The following is a 21,417-nucleotide window of genomic DNA, read 5'->3' on the forward strand; positions in this document are numbered from 1 at the left end:
TTTGTGTGTACAAAGAGTTCTGTTCTTAACCAGATAACTTGTTTTGGTTGGACTCCTGTCAACGTAAAAATTGGTCCGGGCAACATTTAAGTTCCATAGTCTTAATTTAGGTAGTGTGCCCAGTAGTGCTCCTAAATTTAATGTCAGTCTGTACAAGTAGGTGTATGTCTAAGGGCACTCGATGGTTCCTATTACATTGTTGACACATAATGGTCAGTTTGATAGAAGCATCATAATCGATGTAGTACAACCAGATAAATCAACCTGCTATTCCACACATTCCTCTTCCTTGTCAAAATGCCTCCACGGTGCAACTCAACTGCTGTCGATTCCATTGGAGATTCTTACCAGAAGAGGTTAATGTAGCTTTGAGCTGCAGGGCTCAAACTGAGATGAAGGGCACTACAGAAATCCATTAGTGCAACATATCAGACTCACACAGCCTCCCTCTAGAGCCTCAGACGGCATTGTACAGTGTCTCTCACAGATGCGGTAGTATTCTGTAACACCTGGAAACACAACAATGTCATGGTCTAAGTGGCATTTAAAAAATGGTTGAAGAAAGTGCTTTAAGTGTGATTTGGCAGTATTATGGTGGATAATAATAAAATCCAGATGTCCAACTCCTCAGTGATTGTTGCTTACTCTCAATGTGACTATTGGGCTGCGTGTAGCACCTCTTACATGTGCTCTTGTCATGAAGTCACACAGATATTAGTCAGTTCTGAGTCTTAATAGATTTTGGTTTCAAGCTATAAAGTCAAGCCACTGTTACTTACTGAAATTGTTTTAGTCAGTGATTCCATTTTGATGCATCAGCACTGACTTGCAATATTTTGGATCCACTTTTGACTGTTTCTACTTCCACCATATTGTAAACACTACACTTTCAATATCCTCATTAGCTTCAGTCATTTCCAGATCAACACTTTCATGTCTACAGAACAGATCCTGGCAAGCAGAATGTCTTGCTTATTATTTCTTTTTACTGCCTCCATAACTTACTTTGTTCATAACATGGAGACACTTAAGGATATTAAAAACAAGAAGTATAACAGACATAAGGCATGAGAAGAGGACAACAAAACTGCTTACACATTAACACTCCTAAAATATTTGGGGTATTTGTAAGATGTCAGCCACCAACCAGAGATGACAACAATCTGATTACAACAAAAATGGCTCATCTGATTTACTTTTCTCCTCCTCCTGCTCTGAATTAGAATACAAGACTGATTCCTAACTGAAGTAGGTCAACACAAATGGTTGTACTTTGATTATCAGCAATTTGGTATGTTTCTCTGCCAGTGAGCTGGATATCTGGATCCCCCAGCCATTCCATGCCGAGGTCCCAGCTGACTGGTGGGACAGCAACGCAGATAAAGCCCTGCTCATCGGTGTCTTCAAACACGGTAACAAACACACACCAGCACCTCACACTCCCTGCACATGGCAGCCAAAACACAGTGAATACAAAATGAATATCACACAGAGAGATAACATGTCATCACCTTTAGACAAGGGCTGTCAAAATTGCTCCAAAATTACATTCAAATATTCACTCTTAAACACATAGGTTCGAACCATCCGAATATCTATATTTGTGCATTATGTCAATAACAGGAGGACAGACTAATACGAGACATAACTACTTGTATAGGTGTTTCTGTGATACGGTACCTCGGTTCCAGTTCTTGACAAAACTCTCTGAAGCCCGTGCCATCAACAGTGGAAAAATATGAGACATGGCTGTCTAGTTTGGAATTCCAGACATCATGGCATGCTTATTCGAGTGCACATTTTCAAGACTAGTGCATTGCCTGTAGGAAGTCTGTATTCCTATAGAAAAGTGGGAGGTTAGGTAGCATTTTCATGGATGGCTAAATGAGGCTGTGTTTGAAGGTGGGACATCAGGGATATTTAGGTTTGTTGTTCTCTCTATTTTTGATTTTGCCATTATATTTCACCTTAAAAACTATTTACTTGGTGACATTATTTTCAGCACAACCTCACGTGTGACACACTGTAGTAACACAATGGACCTAAAATCACAAAAAAAACATAAAATCCAAGTAGAAAAATTTAGATTTTTTTTTACTGTGAAAACCACAAATATGTTCAACAAACCATTTTTTATTACTTATAATGCAAATATAAATTGTTTGTAAATTTTTAAAATGTATGCACATATTAAGCAAAGTTATATGTAGCTACTTACATTTAAATGCAGGCAGTGCACAGGTCTGGCTGAGCTCCTTCCAGCTGAATGAAGAGCTGCACTGCCTGCTCCACATTCAGCAGTCTCCTCATTGTTTTGACTCATTGAACAAAAAACTGACTCCACTACACACTAAACACACTACACTAAACACTACATAACACACTAACTATACACTCCAAACACGCTAAATGTCACAAATCTCTCAACTCTCAATATCGCTGTATCTACACCGACCGTCGTTGCCTGCCATTCATCCGCCTCCGCCCCTCCCACAACTTCCCCTGTTCTTCATCAACAAAACTTGCTGCTTGCGTACACTTTCGTGTCAAAAGCCCGTTTTTACCATTTCTTCCTGCACCAGACACAAAGTAAACGTGACGGCAATGTTTGCGAAAAAGCGTGGCGGACATTATTTACCCTAAGTCCGGTTTTTGGATGCCGGTGCGTTCGTCGACTAGGGGCTTGGGCTGTGTGGGTGGCCTAGCAGCTAGCTACACACGAACATCTACAGATTCCAATTTCACTTTGTTGTCTGCACATGTCCGGACCTCCTCAGACCTGAACAGACTCAGTCCACACTCGTTTAGTGTCATTAATCCACAACAGTCAGTGTAGATGCACAGAATGGGACAGAACTGCCGGCAAAATCGCGGTCCAGGTTGCGCTGCTGCAGGTTTAAATCTGCTTGTTTCCTAAGGTATATCGTGGGTTTGAACTCTACAGTGATTGGCTCTGGTGCGCACGTGGCTAAGTTGTGCAGTGATTGGCTCTGGAGCTCATGTGACTGTGGTGGCTACGGTTAGGAATGCTAGCAGAATTGGTAAAGCATTTATGAAATAAATCATTAACGGTATCATTGCAGTCCAAACAAATGCGACGTTGCACACCCTTGAAGCTAGCAGCAGCCATGTTGAAACTCAGGTCAGTCTGATCCTGATCTGCAGAGATGTTTGAGGAACAGACAGACAGAGATTCTTGCTTTTATAGAGAGATGTGCCCACGTGTTGCTAGTGGTGGAATGGTAAGCTAACTGTAGCTTACACAGCTTGCATGCAGCTTTATCTCCAGGCTCGCATTTTTGCCGTCTACTGACCAAAATCCAAAGTATTTCCAAACGGGGCTTTTTAGGTTGCTTAGAGTCCACACCACTCTCTCTGCTGTCTAGTTGGGCTCTGAACTTTCTGCCATTAGGTTTTTCTCTCTGCTATCTGCATCTGCCACGGTTTTTGTTGCATCTTACTCTCAGCAGTGAGTGACGCTGTGCAAGTGCGACTCCTGTGACCTGTCCCTGACCCGTCATGCCATGCGCCCACTCGCAAAGCAGCCGCTGATGTGTTTTTTTTCCCACAGTCGAATATTAATTTTTACAATCGAATCTCCGTTTTTTTTTTATATTCGAATATATATTCAAATTTAGAATATCCGTTGACAGGCCTACTTCAGACACACTCGGCGATACATTCCAGCGGTTTCCAACCCAGGAAGCATCATGTTGTCTCTCTCTCTCTCTCCCTCCCTTTCTCACACACACACACGCACACACACAAATGGTTGAGGGCAGAGATACACACACGCCCACTTCCGCTGCCACTGGTTGATTGGTGTTGCTATGGCGATAGCGGTACACAGCTGACAGGCTCAGTGTGGTATTGGGAGTGTGATTGATGGCTGGCTGCACTACTGGCTGTGTGTGTGTGTGCACGTGCGCAGTGTGTTGCTGGTGTTAATGTTGTAAACAAAGCTGATCCCCAAGTTGAATTCACAAAATCTTTCTTTCCATCAGCTTGCTTTTTTAGAACTGTTTGGTTTAGTTGTGTTAATCTCCAAGTGACCCACCTTTGAGTGCCTGGTTGACTGAATGTGACAGTCCATTGGGGCAGAGTGTTCTGTGTGCTGAGGATGGAGACCCTCATTTATATTAATTTGGCATAATTGTCATAATTTTTCCATAATTTCCACCCTCTATCATTCAATTAGGACATATACAGACTCTCACACTCACACACAAACAAAGTGCTCTCCCATGGTTAATCATAATCCTCATTCACCAGGGAGGCCCTTGGGGCGACTCACACACACACACACACACACACACACACACACACACACACACACACACACACACACACACACACAGAGTGAGCTTTGTATATAGACACACAAATACACACAAGACAGTGCATCAGACACAGACACTGAAAAGTGATGGCCTATAAAGGCCCTGATGATTAACGTTTATGATGATTAGTGTGTGTGTTCAGCAGAGACGATTGAAATGTGACAGAGAGAGAAAGAGGAAAGGCAGGATGTATGAAGGGTTGAAGAAGAGGCGGTGTGGTTCTGTTATGGTTATCCACTCTCCTTGTCCTCTCCTTTCTTTCTTTCCCATCATCCCAGCCACTCCTCTACATTTCCCTCTCATTCCTTCCATTTTTCCCTCTCTTCTCGCCCTCCCAATGTCCCAGTAGAATCTGCACATTTAATCTGTTCTGTCTGAATGCCATTAACGGACAAACACACATAACACACACGAACACATGCGCACACACTGACATGCACAGTTTCACACAACCCACTTTTTCACTTTCACACTATGACACACACTTTTCCTCTCTCTCTTCTCCCCTCTCTCTCTCCTCTCTCCCCTCTCTCCCATCTCTCTTGTTATGTCTCTCTTCTCTCTCTCTTCTCCCTCCCCTCTCTCTCGAGCTGTCTTTCTCGATCTCTCTCGATCTCTCTCTCTCCACTCTCGCCCCTCTTTCTCTTGCTGACACAAATGAGCACCTGCAGGCTCACTTCGCTAGCCACATGCACACACACACACACACACAGAACGAGGCAAGTGTGCACACACACACACCCAGGCTGTCTGTCTTGTCAGCAGCTGGCTCCTGGGGTCTGCCCTTCTGCTGCTGTTTTTGTCGATTCCCTCCTTTAATATTGGATGCTGTGTGTGCTCATGTACACATGTGTTAAAGTGTATGTAAAATTGTGATGTCTGTCTAGAAGTGAGCAAGAGAGCACAACTTTTTTTCTCACCACTTTTTCTAGGTGGTGTGTGTGTGTGTGTGTGTGTGTATTAGTGACACTGTTTGAAGCTTTGTTGACTCTTTACTGATTGAAATCCACTCAATACCTCCACACATGGCTTGTATACTTCTCATGTGTTTTTTTTTCCTTCCTCTGCAGGCTATGAGAAGTACAACTCGATGCGAGCTGACCCCACCCTGTGTTTCTTGGAGAAGGTGGGCATGCCAGACGCCAAGGCTATCGCCGCTGAGCAGAGGGGTTCCGACATGATGGCAGATGGCGTCGAGGGGTAAGAAAGCAGGCATCACTCACCAATAGGCAGCTTCTCAGCTGCCCCATTTATTCTAATCTGGCCAAATTAAAGTGATTTTAATTTCAACAAAAAATGATGAATGGTGAAAATTCTTCGAATCAAAGTTGTTCTGCTTTTTTTGGTCTCTTAATTTCTTCATTTTCACCTTGTTTTAATCTTCTTTCATCTTTGTGAATTGTTTTGTATGTTCTTGACATTTTACAACTGACAAATGGTCAGCAGGCTGTCCCCTCATGAAATAAAAATCTTCAAGTCCTTGTCAATCCCTTCAACTTCTGCAGTGAGGATGAGGATCCAGAGTACAAACCCCTGCGGATGCCTTTCAAAGATGATATGGATGACTTCACCAATTCTCCACTGGATGACAAAGATGAAACGGTGGAAGGTGAAGCCGAAGGTAAACTCAGATTAGAAAAAAGCCAATAAACTGAATATGAACCCACTTTCTGTGGGAAGAAGCTTTGAAGGTGTTTGAGAAAATATGTCTTTGTCTCAAAGCACCATCCAAAACAGCTCTATACAACCCTGCAAAATCTCACCAAGCAAGTAAACCTATTGAAAAGTACAAGAATGACAGATGTAAATGTCAAGTGATACAACACTGTCAGTGCTAAAGATCTGTTACAGTTGTGAGGTGCAATATGTAGAACATCAGTATAGTCACATGACATTACTGACTGTTGTTCTTGAAAATACTACATACTTGACAATCACCTCAAACCTTTACTCCGAATATAAGGAACAAGAGGGGAAATGACAACATATCTTTCTCCTTTGTTCCTCATTCTCTCTCCTCTCTGTTCCCTTGTAGCTAAATCCGGTGAAAACGGTCAAAGTGTGCCCACTGTAGATGGAGCTTCAGGCTCCAACGAGCGTCTGTATTGGCCAGCAGCCTCAGCTCTGACTGCCCGTCTGCGTCGACTCATCACGGCCTACCAGCGCTCCAACCGCAGAGAGCAGCTCCGTCAAGAGGCCCTCAACCGGCCCGATGGTCGCAGGCGACGACGCAGGGAATTCCTGCCTTCCATCACCATGGTTACAGATACAGGAGGAGGGGCAGCATACATCCAAGATGCACCAGGAGTGTTCATGGCAGAAGGAAACCCATATCTGGCTAAAGGAGGTGCTTACTTTGCCAAAGGTGGGCAGTTCATGGCAGAGGCATCACCAGTGATTACTGCCAGCACTCTGATGGCTGATGGAGCCATGTACTACAAGGAGAGAAGACAAAGGTAGTGTTGCACTCAATGTCACACAAGGTTTATTCAACACTTTAACATAATATGTCATTATCTTGATAGCATGTTATCTGATATCATGGTACTGGATACTGTTATACTCACACTCTTGTTTGTTCCTGTGAAAGATGGACTCGTCGCGAGGAGGCTGATTTCTACCGTGTGGTGTCCACCTTCGGAGTCGTCTTTGACACCCAGTGCCAGAAATTTGACTGGACACAGTTTAGAGCCTTTGCTCGACTCGACAAGAAAACGGATGAGAGCTTGGAGAAATATTACTTCTCATTCATTGCCATGTGTAAACGTGTCTGCAGAATGCAGGTCAAGACTGAAACAGGTAAGAGCAACTGTGTGTAGCTTGAGGTCACTGCATGGTAGAATGACATCTTGTTGCCATTGCATATTGTTCAGTGTCTAGCATGACATTTTGTTGATTTTCTGGACTGCCCCTGTCTTTTACCTAATTAGAACTTCCTGACCCTACTCTGATCATTGACCCCATCACGGAGGAGCGTGCTTCTCGTACACTGTACCGCATCGAGCTGCTCCGCCGCATCCGAGAGCAGGTTCTCCCTCATCCGCAGCTCTCTGAGCGTCTCAAGCTCTGCCAGCCCTCCCCTGATCTCCCAGAGTGGTGGGAGTGTGGCCGCCATGACCAGGACCTCCTCCTGGGAGCCTCTAAGCATGGTGTAAGCCGGACAGATTATCACATTTTAAACGACCCTGCTTTAGCCTTTCTGGAGGCACACCAGCGCTTTACCAATCAGCCAGGGGTTGGGGTTTGCGTGGGAGCCCAGGGAGAGATCCGAAAAGCTGGGATGGGGGCAGCAGAAAGTACCCCTACAGCCGTCCTCACCCCCGCAGAGCTGGAAAGTGCAGCCACTGCTGCTAAGATTGCTGTTAAAGCAGTTAAAGAGGAGGAGGGAGAAGGGAAGGAGGTGAAAACTGAGGAAGGGAAGCCAGAGATGGAGGAGAAAATGGATACAGAGGGAGGAGATGCCAACGACATTCCATGTACCAAGTCTGAAACTGCTGATGAACCAAAGGCAAATCAGGAAGAGGTTAGAGAAGGGAAAGACGAAACCACTGCTTCAGCGAAGGAGGAGGTGAAGACAGAAGAAGAGATCCATCCCAAAGTAGAAAAAGAGGAGCAGGAAGAGACTGAAGAGGAGAATAGTACAGAAAGAGAGAAGACTTCCAAGCCAGCGGATGACCAAGTCAAAGACTTTACAGAAGAGAAACCTCTTCCCTGTGAGTCTTCTGTGCACCAGAAAGAGATGAAGGCTGAGCTCCCAGAACATCATGAAACCTCTCCTGAAGCACAGCCAGGCAACAAGACTACAGAGGAGGAAGACAGAGAAGGGAAGGAGAACCCTGAGTCTCCTAAATCTCTCAAGTCAGCTGACACAGAAAAAAGCCCAGAGGAACAAGATGAAGAGAGGATGGATGAGGATGACAAGTCGGAGAAATCCTCCCAGCCTGAAAGTAAGAAGTGCTTGCTGCTCATTGATATTAAACTTTAAAACGTTGGATTTGGTTTATCAGAGAGGTGACATGAACTGTATTCCTACTCAACACTGTCATTGTGCTCTTGTTTATTATAATCCCACTTGTTAACCATATTTTTTGTGGTTGTCAGTTATCACCATTGCTGACATGGCACTCAGTCACAGGCTTATTTCTGCTGTTTCCCTCATGACTAAGCAGTGTGAGGCATGCTAAGGGACAAGAGAATATGAGTTTGAATCCCTCTGTAATAATCTGAGTGGCCACATGACCTTTCCTCTCTCCACACAGCGAGTGCTGTTTTAGAGCAGAAGAACTTTGATGAGGAGAGTATGGCATCTGTGAGCACATCGACCCAAAACGAAACCAGAGATGGGTTCTGTCCCGAAGACATGCCGGAAACGTCTACACTGCAGGCCTTACAGGAGCGCTCCTATGGTTTCTCTTTCTGGCCTAAGGTGAGTCTCAATCAGTAGCCAACGCTGGTTAATATTTCTAAAACCCTTTCTAGGACAGTCCATCACTTCTCCCCATTTCCTCCACCCCTCAGGATCGAGTGATGATCAACAGGATGGATAACATCTGCGAGGCCGTCCTTAAAGGCAAGTGGCCTGTCAACAGACGCCACATCTTTGACTTCCCCAGCAACTTGTTGCCAGGACATGGCTCCACGGTAACCGCAGCGACCGTAGCCACGGCGACTGAGAGCCCACTGCAGAGACGGAGCCTGGCCCAGCTGACGATGGCTGGCATCCATACACCCTACAGTGGGAGTGAAGATAAAACACAATCCCCACAGGTTCATGTGAGTGTCTTTGTACAGAAACACGCTTTTTCATTGTGGTTGATTTTTGTTTTATTTTTCTGACAGGAAGTAATTTAAATAAATTCATCATCTTATCTATTTGCAAACTGCATTTTTACTTAATAAGTTGTCCAAAAAACAGATCTGCTGTAAAGCTCTAGATAAGCATCTTTGGGTAAACTGCAGTTTTATCTCTTGGAACTCTAGAATTAGCCTGTTAGCAAAGATACTGTTGATGTGTTGTTACAAATAACAATAATGTTACAGGCTCATCGGTAAGTTGTTGTCGTTAGGCCACTTACTTGTGTAATTGGTGACCTGACATTGCAGGAGGATGCTCTGAGCCTGACGGTACCTCGACAGAGGAGGAGGAGGAGGAGGAAGATTGAGATCGAGGCGGAGAGGGCAGCCAAGAGACGTAACTTGATGGAGATGGTGGCTCAGCTGAGAGAGACCCATGCTGCTTCAGAATCCCAGAGCCAGGCGATAGACCTCACCAAGGTGCCTACACCTAACATACTCGCTCCAGTAGTAGGATGCTTAATCAGAAATGGTAATAACAAACAACCAAAAATGAGTTTATTAACAAAAACTGTTGTGGTTGGTTGTCTAGGGTGTGCATCATCACCACAAGGCCTCTCCCTCATTAACTGGCTTTCCCAGTGCCCTGGTGACAAGCCCCTCCCTCAAAGCTCAGATGGACTTGTTGCAGCAAGCCTCACCCTCTGCACACAGAGCCAATGGTTCAATGGAGGCTGACCTGCCAATCATGAGGCGAAGGCGGGGCCGCAGGAAAAATGTAGAGGGCATGGAACTGCTGTTCATGGGCAACAAGAGAGCAGGAGGGGTATGTGTTTGTATGTTTACATAAGCAGGAAAGTTACCAGTGTTGACTGTCTGAGCATCTATATTAAATGTGTTTTTCCTTCTCCTTCTGTGTTACATTCAGGATGATCCTGAGGAGACAAAGATGTCAGGGGTTGAGGGTGTTCAGGGTCCTGCCCGTGCCCAGAGACCCCTCACCGTCCTCGAGCAGGGCCCCAGTGCCAGATCTCGGGCCTCCAGCAGTGTAGAGGAGGAAGGGCCAGCAGTTTCTAATAAAGAGCTGGGAGAGTGGCTGAGACGGCACCCAACATACACCATGGACATGGCTGGATTTACACCAGTATGTCATTAACTGCTTTTATTTAATATTCACCTTAAGTCCTTTGTTTGTGTGAATACCCACCAAGTTATTCACACACACCTCTTTGCGTTTTGTCTTCCTTCTACAGAAGAGTGAGGACTTACTGCTGTCTCAGTTTGCTAAGCCCAAACAGAAGCGTCACCGCTGTCGAAACCCCAACAAGATTGACATCAACACCCTGACTGGAGAAGAGAGGGTGCCTGTGGTCAACAGACGCAATGGACGCAAGGTAACCAGCTCCTTTCAAAATATCGATAGTGCATGTTGTGTAAAATATGTTATCTTAGAAAAAGTGGCTTTCTTCAGTTGGCTCTGAACATGTTGAGTCTGTGTCTTTCTACATCAGTTGATCTTCCAAGAAAACATTATATCTTCCTGTTCCTCAGATGGGGGGGGCCATGGCTCCACCAATGAAAGATCTTCCCAGATGGTTGCTGGAGAATCCAGAGTTTTCTATTGCCCCTGATTGGACAGAGATTGTCAAACAGTCGGTTAGTTGCCAAAGCAAATCTTATAAAAAGTTTGACATTTGTATCAACTTGTTTTTAATACATATCACTGCTCCTGTACAAAAAGAAATGGGTGGTTACAAGTTGCCTCCTTATGGCTCCTTGGGGCTCAGCCACCCTGGTGTTGCCTTGTGATTTGAACTTGTTTTCCTCCTCCATAGGGTTTCCTCCCAGAAGCCATGTTCGACCGCCTTCTGACTGGTCCTGTAGTAAGGGAGGAGGGTGTCCGTCGTCGGGGACGACGACCCAAATCTGAGATTGCCAAGGCGGCGGCCGCTGCCCAGGCAGCAGCAGCTCAGGCTGCCCAGGCATCACTGGCCTCTGCTGCTTCATCTGCAGGTACAAATCACTGCTGAAGCAACAAGTCTTCAGACAGTAATACTTTTAGGTACAAGTACTTTCAGGAGTGTGTAACTATGTTAATACCATATTATTTTGCTAAAGAAAACACACAGTCAATAGTAATGCTAGGAAATGGGAGCTATTTTCCAGCAGGAGTGAATGTGTTTGTGCTGTAAAAGCTTAATTTTGACTCTGTGTGTGTAGGAGGCATCAACCCTCTGCTGCTGAACAGTCTGTTCGGAGGGATGGACCTGTCGTCCCTTCAGAGCCTCCAGTCTCTCCAGTTGGCTGCTGGTCTGATGGCCTTCCCTCCACCCACTGACCCCAAGCAGGCTGCTGCAAGCGCCGCCGCCGCCGCCTCCATGCTGCCCCTCATGCTGCCCGGCATGGGAGGCCTGCCCAACATGGCTGCCGCCCTCCCCAATATGTTCAGCCTAGGTGGACTGTTTGGTGGTAGCTTGACGACAGCCGCTACAGCACAATCCAACTCAGCTGTCGCCATTGCATCAGGAAACACCAATGGAACAATGGAAGGAGAGAGTGACGAGACAGTGAAGGCAAAGAAGAAGAGAGAGGGAGAGGAAAAAGAGGATGGAGAAAATTGTGAGGAGGAGCAGGAGGAGTCTGTGGAGGAGGGAGAAGTGAAGAAGTCAAAAAAGAAGAAGGAGGGAGCAGCAGAGAAAATGGAGAAATCAGTTAATAATGCCGCTGCAGCTCCCCAGATCCCAGCTGCTGATTCATCAGCTGAGGCAAACATCAACGGTGATGCAGCAGCCCTGTTAGCTGCAGCCGGCATGTCTGCCAATTCTCTAGCATTCAACCCATTCCTCCTCTCCACCATGGCTCCAGGCCTTCTCTACCCCTCCATGTTCCTACCTCCAGCCCTCGGGGGGCTCAGCCTGCCTGGCTTCCCCACCGCCACCACCCTCGCCGAGCTGCAAAGCGCCATGGCCGGTGCGCTGGGGGGCAACATCATGACCATGAACCCCCAGAGAGAAGAGAAAAAAGGAGGAACGAAAGCTACAGGAGCGGAGGAGGAGGAGGGGGAGGAGGAGGAGGAGGAAGAAGAGGAAGAGGAGGAGGAGGAAGAAGGTGGAGAGAGTGACTTGGCTGAGGAAAAGGAGGGTGAAGTGGAGGAGGAGACAAGAGGTGAGGTTTCAGCCCTGGAGGATGGAGGAGAGGAGGAGGAGGAGGAGGAGAAGGCAGCGTCTCCACAGAAGGACGAGAGTGACTGAAATCAAACACAGAACTGACTGGCCTCAGACATTTCCTCACCTCAGATCTCTCTCGCTCCTCCCCCTCACCACGTTTACACACCACCACCAGAAATATCCAAACTAGTATGAATTTTTTTCCTTTACATTGTTGTTGGTGATTTCTCTCACTCTTGTTTTGCTTTTGTTTTTTTGGCCAGCTATATTAAATCAGAGAGGACGAGGTGTGTGAGTTAAGTTCAATCTCTCTGATCGATTCTGTAGTCAGGGAAATCCACAAATCTTCAAAGACTGTTTTTCTCTCTGGTTGGCCTGTGTGCACTGTGAACGGTGCACCCTCACTTTTCTCTCCCACAATCCCTCAAATAGGACTTCACGAGGTTCCAATAGTACTATTATTATTGTTATTATTATTATTATTATTATTATTATTATTATTATTATTATTATTGCTGCTTTCAGCTCTGAGATCTTTATTTTATATTTCTGCTTCCTCCTTCTTCGTCTGGACTGTTTTGTTGTTGGTTATTGGCAGCATCTCATCTGAAGGAGGAGAAATGCCCACTAGCAGCTTTTTTTCTAACATCAGTTCTCAAAAAACAGCATTACAGCTAATCCAGCTGTCTGTCTGACAAAGCTGCTACAAAAGGGATTGTGGGTAATGGAGTTGATTGAGCTGTTTTGTTTCAGAGCAGGTTTTAAGTTCTCACATATCAGACCAGGTTGACTCTAAGGAGGAAAACGAAACTAGACTGGCCTAAAACTCAGTCTCACACACTGACTACCACAACACACACACATCCCAACACATGCTTGGTCATCAGCTGCACACACATGCACACTCACACCTTTAGTTTTTCAAGTCCACCACTACACACACTAACCTCTCTAACCCTCTCTGTTTTGTGACTGTTTCTGGGTGGACTCGTCCTTGCAGCTGTTTTCCTTTTGAGTTTGTGTGTGTGCTTGTGCGTGTAAGCATGCATGCTGAATCAATATCATTAATCCCAGTCCCACACTGTTTGAATACCAGTCTTGAATCTTTCCACTGCCACATCTGAATCCTGTCCCTCTCCCTCTTTGCCGGCGGCTGGTTTTGGCTCATGGGTGGCAGGAGGGCTGGTCTGCCCCCAGTCAGGCCTTCTGATTGGTCCACTTCATGCCACCAGAACCAGCCATCGCTGTTTGGAGGTTTCTGTGAATGGGTTCGGAGCGGTGGTCCACACAGGGATGTGTTGTTTCAGGTTTATTCTTTAAAGGGGGCACATGAGATGGTCGATTTTCCCGGTCACTGCCACGTTGAAATACTTTTTTATTCTTATTTGTATTGTTTTCCTTCATATCCCGGTAGCTTCAGACCAAGTGCTGCTCCCTAGTGACCCTCTCTTTAAAGACTGTTTCTCTAGTCACACACACTGACACCAGGCCTGGCCTAAACAGGACTGAGACGCAATTTCAACAGAGTTGGAAATTCACAAGTTTCTGTATGAAGTTCAACTCTGGTCGTTGAGTGTTGAATACTTGAAAAGTGCGAGTGGTGCTTGATATGTTTCTATTTCTAAGGCCAGTTTAAGTGTCTGAAATAAATCAAGTGCCGCCAGTAGTTCAAACATTTGAAAGTACATTCGAACACACACTGTGGCCAGGTCTCATTAACATTTGCTATCACAGCCAGCCCAGCAGATGCAGAGAGGGAGAACTGGGAGAGCGGGAGGGGGAGAGATCTTTGTTGGCCCTCGGAGCCACCCTCCCTGTCAGAGCCCCTCGTTCTCCTCTCTAATGCTGAGACAGCAATAACCAAGGCAGCTTTTGAATGTTCCAACATCACTCTCCACACACACACAGACACACACAGACACACACACACACACACACACACACACACACTATATGAATAACCACAAGTGTCGTATGAATAGAAAAACAAAACTAAAACTGTAAATGATGACAAAGAAGTACTGCAATCAATTTTGTCTCACTCTGTTCCTGTTGATGCACTGGTGTTAAAGAGTTAAAATAATCAGGTACCTTTATTACTTAGCTACTTTTCTTGAAAAAATGGACTTTTTGTTACTTTTAGCCAGCAAGCTGAAGAGCATTACCTCAAAATTCTTATCTAGCCTTGAAGTTTACAGACATACCATGTAAATGTTTTGTTTTTTCCCTCTTTTTTTTTTTTTTGGTGTTTGTCGTTTTTGTTTTGTTTTTTTGGAGACATCATGTATGATGAATTGTAGCTATGATGCTTTTAATAAAAGTGAATCATGATATTCGCCTAGGAAACCAAACCTCTGATTGCATTTCATTATTTATCTCCAACTTTCTTTTACTTGTAGGAACATTTTCTGATGGCACTTTGTGAAGTATTTGCTTTCCATGACATCCGACTGAAGCACTTTTGGAAGCAGCTCAACTTACTTGGTCTGCTGCAGTGAAAAGCAGCCAAGAATTTAATAAACCTGATAATGTTTTCAACTCAAGGTCCACTTCAAAGCAACTGTGCAAACTGATCAGGTGCAGACTGAGCAGTGGTTATATCACCAAAAAGATGGTAAGTGGACTTAAGAATCAAACGGTATCCTGTAGAGTTGAACAAAGTTGCTACTTTGACACTGAGGCCTTACAAATGTGTGAATATAAAACACACATTTCCTTCCATTTGCAGGACGATTATCACCTCAACCCTTTGCAGAACAGCAGAATGTGAACAAAATCTATCAAAACAGGAGCCCAGTGCAGCTGCATTTTTAGTTGTAAGTGTAAGTTGCACTAAGTATGAATTTCATATTTGATAAATCCAGAACTATCCTGAGAGTCAGAAATGTCTGATGGCTGATTCAGTTTCCTTTTAATAATGCCATTCTGCCAAAATGTTTGCAAACTGAAAAGGAACAGCTAGCAGTTCACAGCTAACCTACTGGGATTTAATTTGCATCTATTGTTTTTTTGTTTTTGTTTTTTAGAAATATATGCTGGAAGTAAAGATTATTTCCATTATCAACCAATCTGATGGTTATTTTCTCAAACCATTTTGTCTATTAAATGGTGAAAACCTACCATTATAACGTAAGCCCATGATAGTGTCTTTTTAAAGGACCAGTTCATCCAAGAATGAAAATCCAGTCGTCTCCTCCCTTCATGATGACGAAAGACAGGTGAAGTCTCATAGTCGAAAAAAACTCAGAGCAGCCCAAGATTTCAAGAGACATTCTTTGCACCCTCAACGTGTGATCAGCTTGTTCCGCCACTTTAGACTGGATACACAAGAACACCTTTAGCATACAAGCAACAGGGTTCTTTGGTTGATATTTCACTTGGAAACATAGAAACATGTATGCCACATTAGTCATTATGTAAAGGTGGACCAGTGAGAGCAGACTGCTGAATAAACTACACTGCTCAGAAAAAATAAGGGAAGTCTTAACAGTCACAGTATAACACCAACTCAACTCTACAACATCATGGATATTGATCTGTCCATTTAGGAAGAACCAGTGCTTGTGAACCAGTTTCGCCTGCTCTGGTGCAAATGACACCTGGTGCAGTGGCAAAAGCAAGACAACCCCCCCTAAAAGGGAATGGTTTTGTATGTGGTGGCCACAGACAATTGCTCTGTCCACATCCTTCCTCACTGATTCTTCTCTAGTCTTGCAATCTGCTAGTGTGCTTGTCACTACTGGTAGCATGAGGCGATACCTTCAGCACAATCAGGTTGCACAGGTAGTCCAGCTCCTCCAGGATGGATATCCTGTGATTAAGATTTTTTACTTTGATTTTCAGTGTGGTTTTGAATTCAGCCCTTAATGAGTTGATGACTTTGTTTTCCATTGACAGTTCTTACAAATTTAACAATGTACATCAGTAAATACTTTCAAATTGAATAATTTGTTCATTAAGATCTGACGTGTTTTGTGATGGGTTTTGATGACGTAACTTTATTAATCCCTGAGGGGAAATTAGGTCATCATAGCAGCAGGTACATTCAAGTACAATTACAATCAAATATAAGAACAATATACTATATGCAAAAAACAAATTATACATATTATATAAGTAGTCATGAAATAAAATATTGAGGTAAATTAAATCAAATGCTGAGGTAAGTGGAAATCACATCTGTGACTGTTGTCTTTTGATAGTTAGCGAATCCTGGCTGCGCCCGCATATCACCGATGCGATCGTGGAGCTTGCAGGACGCACCTTTCACCGCTGCGACCGGACCATGGGTGGAGGACTGTGTGTTTATGGAACTGTCGCTAAGGTGTTCAGACAACAACCTGACCCTGAATGTCCAAAAGACAATAGAACTCATCATGGACTTCAGGAGGAACAGACATGCACACACCCCCCACCTCATAAATGGAGAACAGGTGGAGACTGTCACCACTTTCAGGTTTCTGGGCACCCACATCTCCGCAGACCACTCCTGGACCTACAACATCAGGGCCCTGGTTAAGAAGGCTCAGCAGCAACTACACTTCCTGTGTGTCCTCAGGAAAAACAAACTTGACACCAAGCTGCAGCTGGCCTTCTATCACTCCTCTGTGGAGAGCGTACTGACGTACTGTCTGGGTGTGTGGTACACAGGCTCAACAGCTGAGGACAGGAAGGTGGTGTGGAGGGTCATAAACACTGCCCAAAAGATCATCGGCTGCCCTCTGACCAACCTGGAACACAGTGCCACATCCTTCCGCCTCAGGAGACCCCTCACACCCTGCCTATCCCTTGTTTGATCTGTTGCCCTCTGGGAAACTCTACAGGTCAACAAAGTCCCACACCAGCAGGCTGACAGACAGCCCCCGCCCCCGACAAGAATTAACCCAATCTACCTCCTCCTACCTCCCTTTAGCACCTTAAAGGGCTATATATATAATTTATTTATTAGGGCCTGAGCAAGCCGCAGACCTGTGAGGTCCCTATTGTAATTGAGAGAGAAAGAATTATTCTTCTGCAGTTAAACTGCTGTTTTGGAAGCCTGAACATACCCCAAAACTCACCAAATCTGGTGAAAAATCTGATAATTTAATGTCATTGGGCGTGGGCGTGACCTGCAGGCTCTGTAGCGCCCCTATTGTTCTTGCCTGCCTTCCATGTGCGCATAAATGAACGAAATTTGATAAGCGGATTCATCATGAGCAGATGCACAAAAATGTCTGGGGGATCGATATCGTCACTCCAACAGGAAGTCGGCCATTTTGATGTGTGGCGGCATTTTTCCCAAGTTCAAACCTACTTTGAAAACTATCTTGTCCTAGATCTTAAACACTACAGTCTTCACACTCACTTAGTATTGTCTTCATGCCTTGAAGATGAAAAGTTATTGAAATCTTTCGGCAACATCATACCTGGTGGGCGTGACGGTGGAAACCATTTTTTTTTCCTTCGCCATGAAGCATCAAGTCTTTATATCTTCAACATACAATTTCCCAGCTACACCAAAATGCACATACATGTAGACGGTGGACCGACTTCACAGTCAGTCAGTATCATCCTCAGACCTTGAAGATTAAAACTTGTTAAAAGCTTTCGCCTACATCATGCCTGCTGGCCATGGTGGTGCGGCCAATTTAAATCCTTTGCCATAAAGCATCAAGTCCTCGTAACTTAAACATATAATTGCCCTTCTACACCAAATCTCTCAGGAATGTAGAGGGAGTCACCCTGAATATATCTGTGCATCAGAACTGTCGTCATCATAGCGCCACCCACTGGGCACAGGAAGTCAGACAAAAAACATCATAATGTAATGCCCCACCTCCCACTTGCAGATACAGGAACGAAATTTGGTGTGCATATTTGTCATGAGCAGACGCACAAAAAACCCTCTTGGCCCCATACTGTCAGTCCAACAGGAAGTTGTCCACTTTGATGTGAAATGGCATTTTGTGCCTCCTTTGAAAACCATCTTGTCCTAGATATTAAACACCACAGTCTTCACATTAACTCAGTATCATCTTCATGCCTTGAAGATCAAAAGTTATGGAAATCTTTCCACTAGGTCATACCTGGTGGCTGTGATGTGGAACCCATTTTTTTCTTTCACCGTGAGGCACCAAGGTTTTATAAGTTCAATATACAATTTCTCATCTTCACCAAATTATTCAGGAATGTAGAGGGAGTCACCCTGAATATATCTGTGCATCAAAACTGTGTCATATCCATAGCACCACCCAATGGACACAGGAAGTCAGACAAACATCATCCAATTGAAATGACATTTACTGCTTGTTTTCTCCCCAGCATGATATGCAAGTAACAGGTGAGCGCGCAATCCGACGACGCCGCAGCCTGGTACACCTGCTGGCCGTGGTGGTGCCATCCATTTAAATCCTTCGCCATGAAGCATCAAGTCCTCGTAACTTCACCATACAATGTCCAAGCAGCGATAAATCTCTCAGGAATGTAGAGGGAGGCGTCCTGCATATATCTGTGCATCAAAACTGTGACATATCCATAGCGCCACCCACTGGACACAGGAAGTCGGACAAATATTATCCGATTGATATGACGTTTACTGCTCGTTTTCTCCCCATAGTGACATGCAAGTAACAGATGAGTGCACAGTCCGATGGCGCCGCAGCCCGACGTGCGCGGATGGTGAGGACCCGTTCATCGCTGCTTGCAGCTTTAATATTATTATTGTTCTATGTGTTGCTTTTTTATTTGTTGCTGCGGGGGGACCCTCAATTTCATTGTACCCTCCTGTACAATGACAATAAAGACTATTCTATTCTATTCTATATACAGAGATAATAATTTAATGTGTCAAATTATGTGTGTTTTATTACGTGAGCACTGTAAAGTCTGATGTCAGCAGGTAGGAATGATATCCTGTGCTGGTCTTTAAGGCAGCGGGGTTGAATGGCTGAAGCTGCTCTTCAGTTTTGTGGAGGGGGTGAGAGACTTTGTCCACTATCGCCAGCAGTTTCACCAGCATCCTGTCCTCCACCGCCTCCTGGGTCAACAAGCTCAGAGCCAACAACAGACCCTGCCTTCTTTATGAGTTTATTCATTCTGTTTGCATCCTTTGTTTTGATGCCTGCACCCCAGGACACCACATTTTGAAAAGTGTATTCAGTGTGTTTCAACATGTATGTTTCGGTCATAGAACGGTATGTGTCGGCATTTATGAGGAGAACAGTGAGAGGTGGACTAACATTTCAGGTCCCATGGAGGTGGAAGAAGAAAACACACAATGCACACAACACTAGCTGTCAGAAATGGCCTCTTTCCCACTGGAGCTACTGACAAAACACAAACTGACAGCTAGATTGTGTGTGTGTTTGTGTGTGTGTGCGTGCGTGCATGCGCTTGCGTGCGTGTGTGTGTGTGTGACAGACGTCTGGCCTAATCGACTTGTTGGAGGAAGTGGGACATGAAATCCACCAGCCACCCCATAGAACTACAACTGACTCACACACACACACACACACACACACACACACACACACACACACACACACACACACACACACACATACACATATAGGCTTGTCTTCTACCCTCATTTCTCCTTCCAGGGATTTAGAGAAGAAAAACTGACTAAGTCTGATATCCAGTTATATGTACAGTACATATCCTAACATACAGTATACACTGTACATGTACATCTATCCATCATCTAACCACTGCCTGATCCCAGCAGACATTGGGCAAGTGGTGGGGTGTGCCCTGGACAAGTCACCAGTTCATCACAGGGCTTGTACATAGACATTAATTCTGAATGTCTTTTATACAGGATATTTACAGCTCTGACTATAATAGTCTCACTTTGCAGAGCATCTGAGACCAACTCAATGAGTCACCGGGATGAACTGGGACAAAACCTGACATTGTTTCTGAAGACTCTTCGGTCAGAAGCAGCACAGCTGCCATCATATCTGTCTTTATCTATACCACTGTGTTGCCAGCTTTTGCTCTGCCAGCTAACTTGCCCAGATTACTAAACATCCAGCCTTCTTTTCCAGCATACTGTACCTCATGTCGACAGTGACCCATATACCAAATCCAAAGAATCCACATTAAAGGGACGGAGCGCTGTCCCGAAATTTCAGTTTATTGGTTGAAAAGAGTATTACTGGAGGGTTCTGGCTATGGCATTCAACAGTGTGGACGTGTGGGGCTAGGCTCGGGCCAAATTTATATATTACTATCATCTCTCAGTATCTAATATCAAGCTATTTGTGACCCATAATATTTGCAGATACATTTTGCATGATGTCAAAAAAAAGGGAAAAGTCAACCTCCTAAAGATGACAAAGACCAGGCACCTGGTGAGATGCTAACTCAATTGGAGGCTAGCCGCGATGAGAGCCAGATCTGAACAGCCATAATTGGTCGAGAAATTAAAGAAGCTATAGAGACATTTTCTGAAATACTCACAAAAGCAAGAGCCTGCATTAGCACAGTGGAGGACCAGATCACTTCACCAGCAAACTGAGCCAATACCATACAGAAAAAAATCCAGAAACTCACCTCACAGATGGAAGAGTTGGAAAACCCTCAACACTAGTCCAATCTGAGGCTGGTTGGATTACCCGAAAGATTGAATGAGAATGAGATGCCTGTACTTTCTTAATGACATGGCTACCCAAGGCACTTGACATAGAAGCAGAACAACCGCTAACTGTCGAGCAAGCCTAGTGGCTGGGGAAAATGCCGCAGCAGACCCAGGATTGGCGGGGGTTGGATGGACGGATTCTCCTGATGAAATTCCTGACGTATCGAGATAGAGATCGAGTTATGAAAGCAGTGCGTCTGAAAGACAAAATCATAGTTGAGGATGGCCGTGTCATGTTATTCCCAGATCTTTCCACTGAAGTCCAAAGACAGAGGAAACTTTTTGACAGAATGAAACAAAGTCTGCGCCAAATGTGTAAGGAATATGGATTTCTGTTCCCAGCAAAAATGTGAATCCTACACAACAAGAGCTGGCACTACTTCACTTCCCCATCCCAAGCTGAAAAATGTATCTGAAAGATTAAAAAGGCAAACATTAACTATGGCATGCAGAAAGAGTCATTAGCTGAAATGCAGCAAGTACCAGAGACCTT

General features: G+C 44.7%; 1 protein-coding gene across 3 annotated transcripts in view; it reads left to right on the forward strand.

The window, feature by feature from the left end:
- chd7 (chromodomain helicase DNA binding protein 7) overlaps positions 1-14,652 on the forward strand; it is a 75,445-nt gene extending 60,793 nt beyond the window's left edge. For all 3 annotated transcript variants that reach the window (XM_037083123.1, XM_037083124.1, XM_037083125.1), the window contains 15 exons: positions 1,309-1,412; positions 5,411-5,540; positions 5,846-5,961; positions 6,376-6,796; positions 6,931-7,139; positions 7,271-8,287; positions 8,600-8,766; positions 8,859-9,113; positions 9,444-9,614; positions 9,727-9,960; positions 10,063-10,278; positions 10,388-10,528; positions 10,686-10,790; positions 10,970-11,147; positions 11,355-14,652. In XM_037083123.1, the coding sequence (XP_036939018.1) occupies positions 1,309-1,412; positions 5,411-5,540; positions 5,846-5,961; positions 6,376-6,796; positions 6,931-7,139; positions 7,271-8,287; positions 8,600-8,766; positions 8,859-9,113; positions 9,444-9,614; positions 9,727-9,960; positions 10,063-10,278; positions 10,388-10,528; positions 10,686-10,790; positions 10,970-11,147; positions 11,355-12,385 (4,495 nt within the window). In that variant the 3' untranslated portion in view covers positions 12,386-14,652. The remainder of the gene's footprint in view (positions 1-1,308; positions 1,413-5,410; positions 5,541-5,845; positions 5,962-6,375; positions 6,797-6,930; positions 7,140-7,270; positions 8,288-8,599; positions 8,767-8,858; positions 9,114-9,443; positions 9,615-9,726; positions 9,961-10,062; positions 10,279-10,387; positions 10,529-10,685; positions 10,791-10,969; positions 11,148-11,354) is intronic.
- The last annotated feature ends 6,765 nt before the right edge of the window (positions 14,653-21,417 follow it).

The sequence above is a fragment of the Acanthopagrus latus genome, chromosome 21 (genome assembly GCF_904848185.1).
Source record: "Acanthopagrus latus isolate v.2019 chromosome 21, fAcaLat1.1, whole genome shotgun sequence".
Classification (NCBI taxonomy): Eukaryota; Metazoa; Chordata; class Actinopteri; order Spariformes; family Sparidae; genus Acanthopagrus; species Acanthopagrus latus.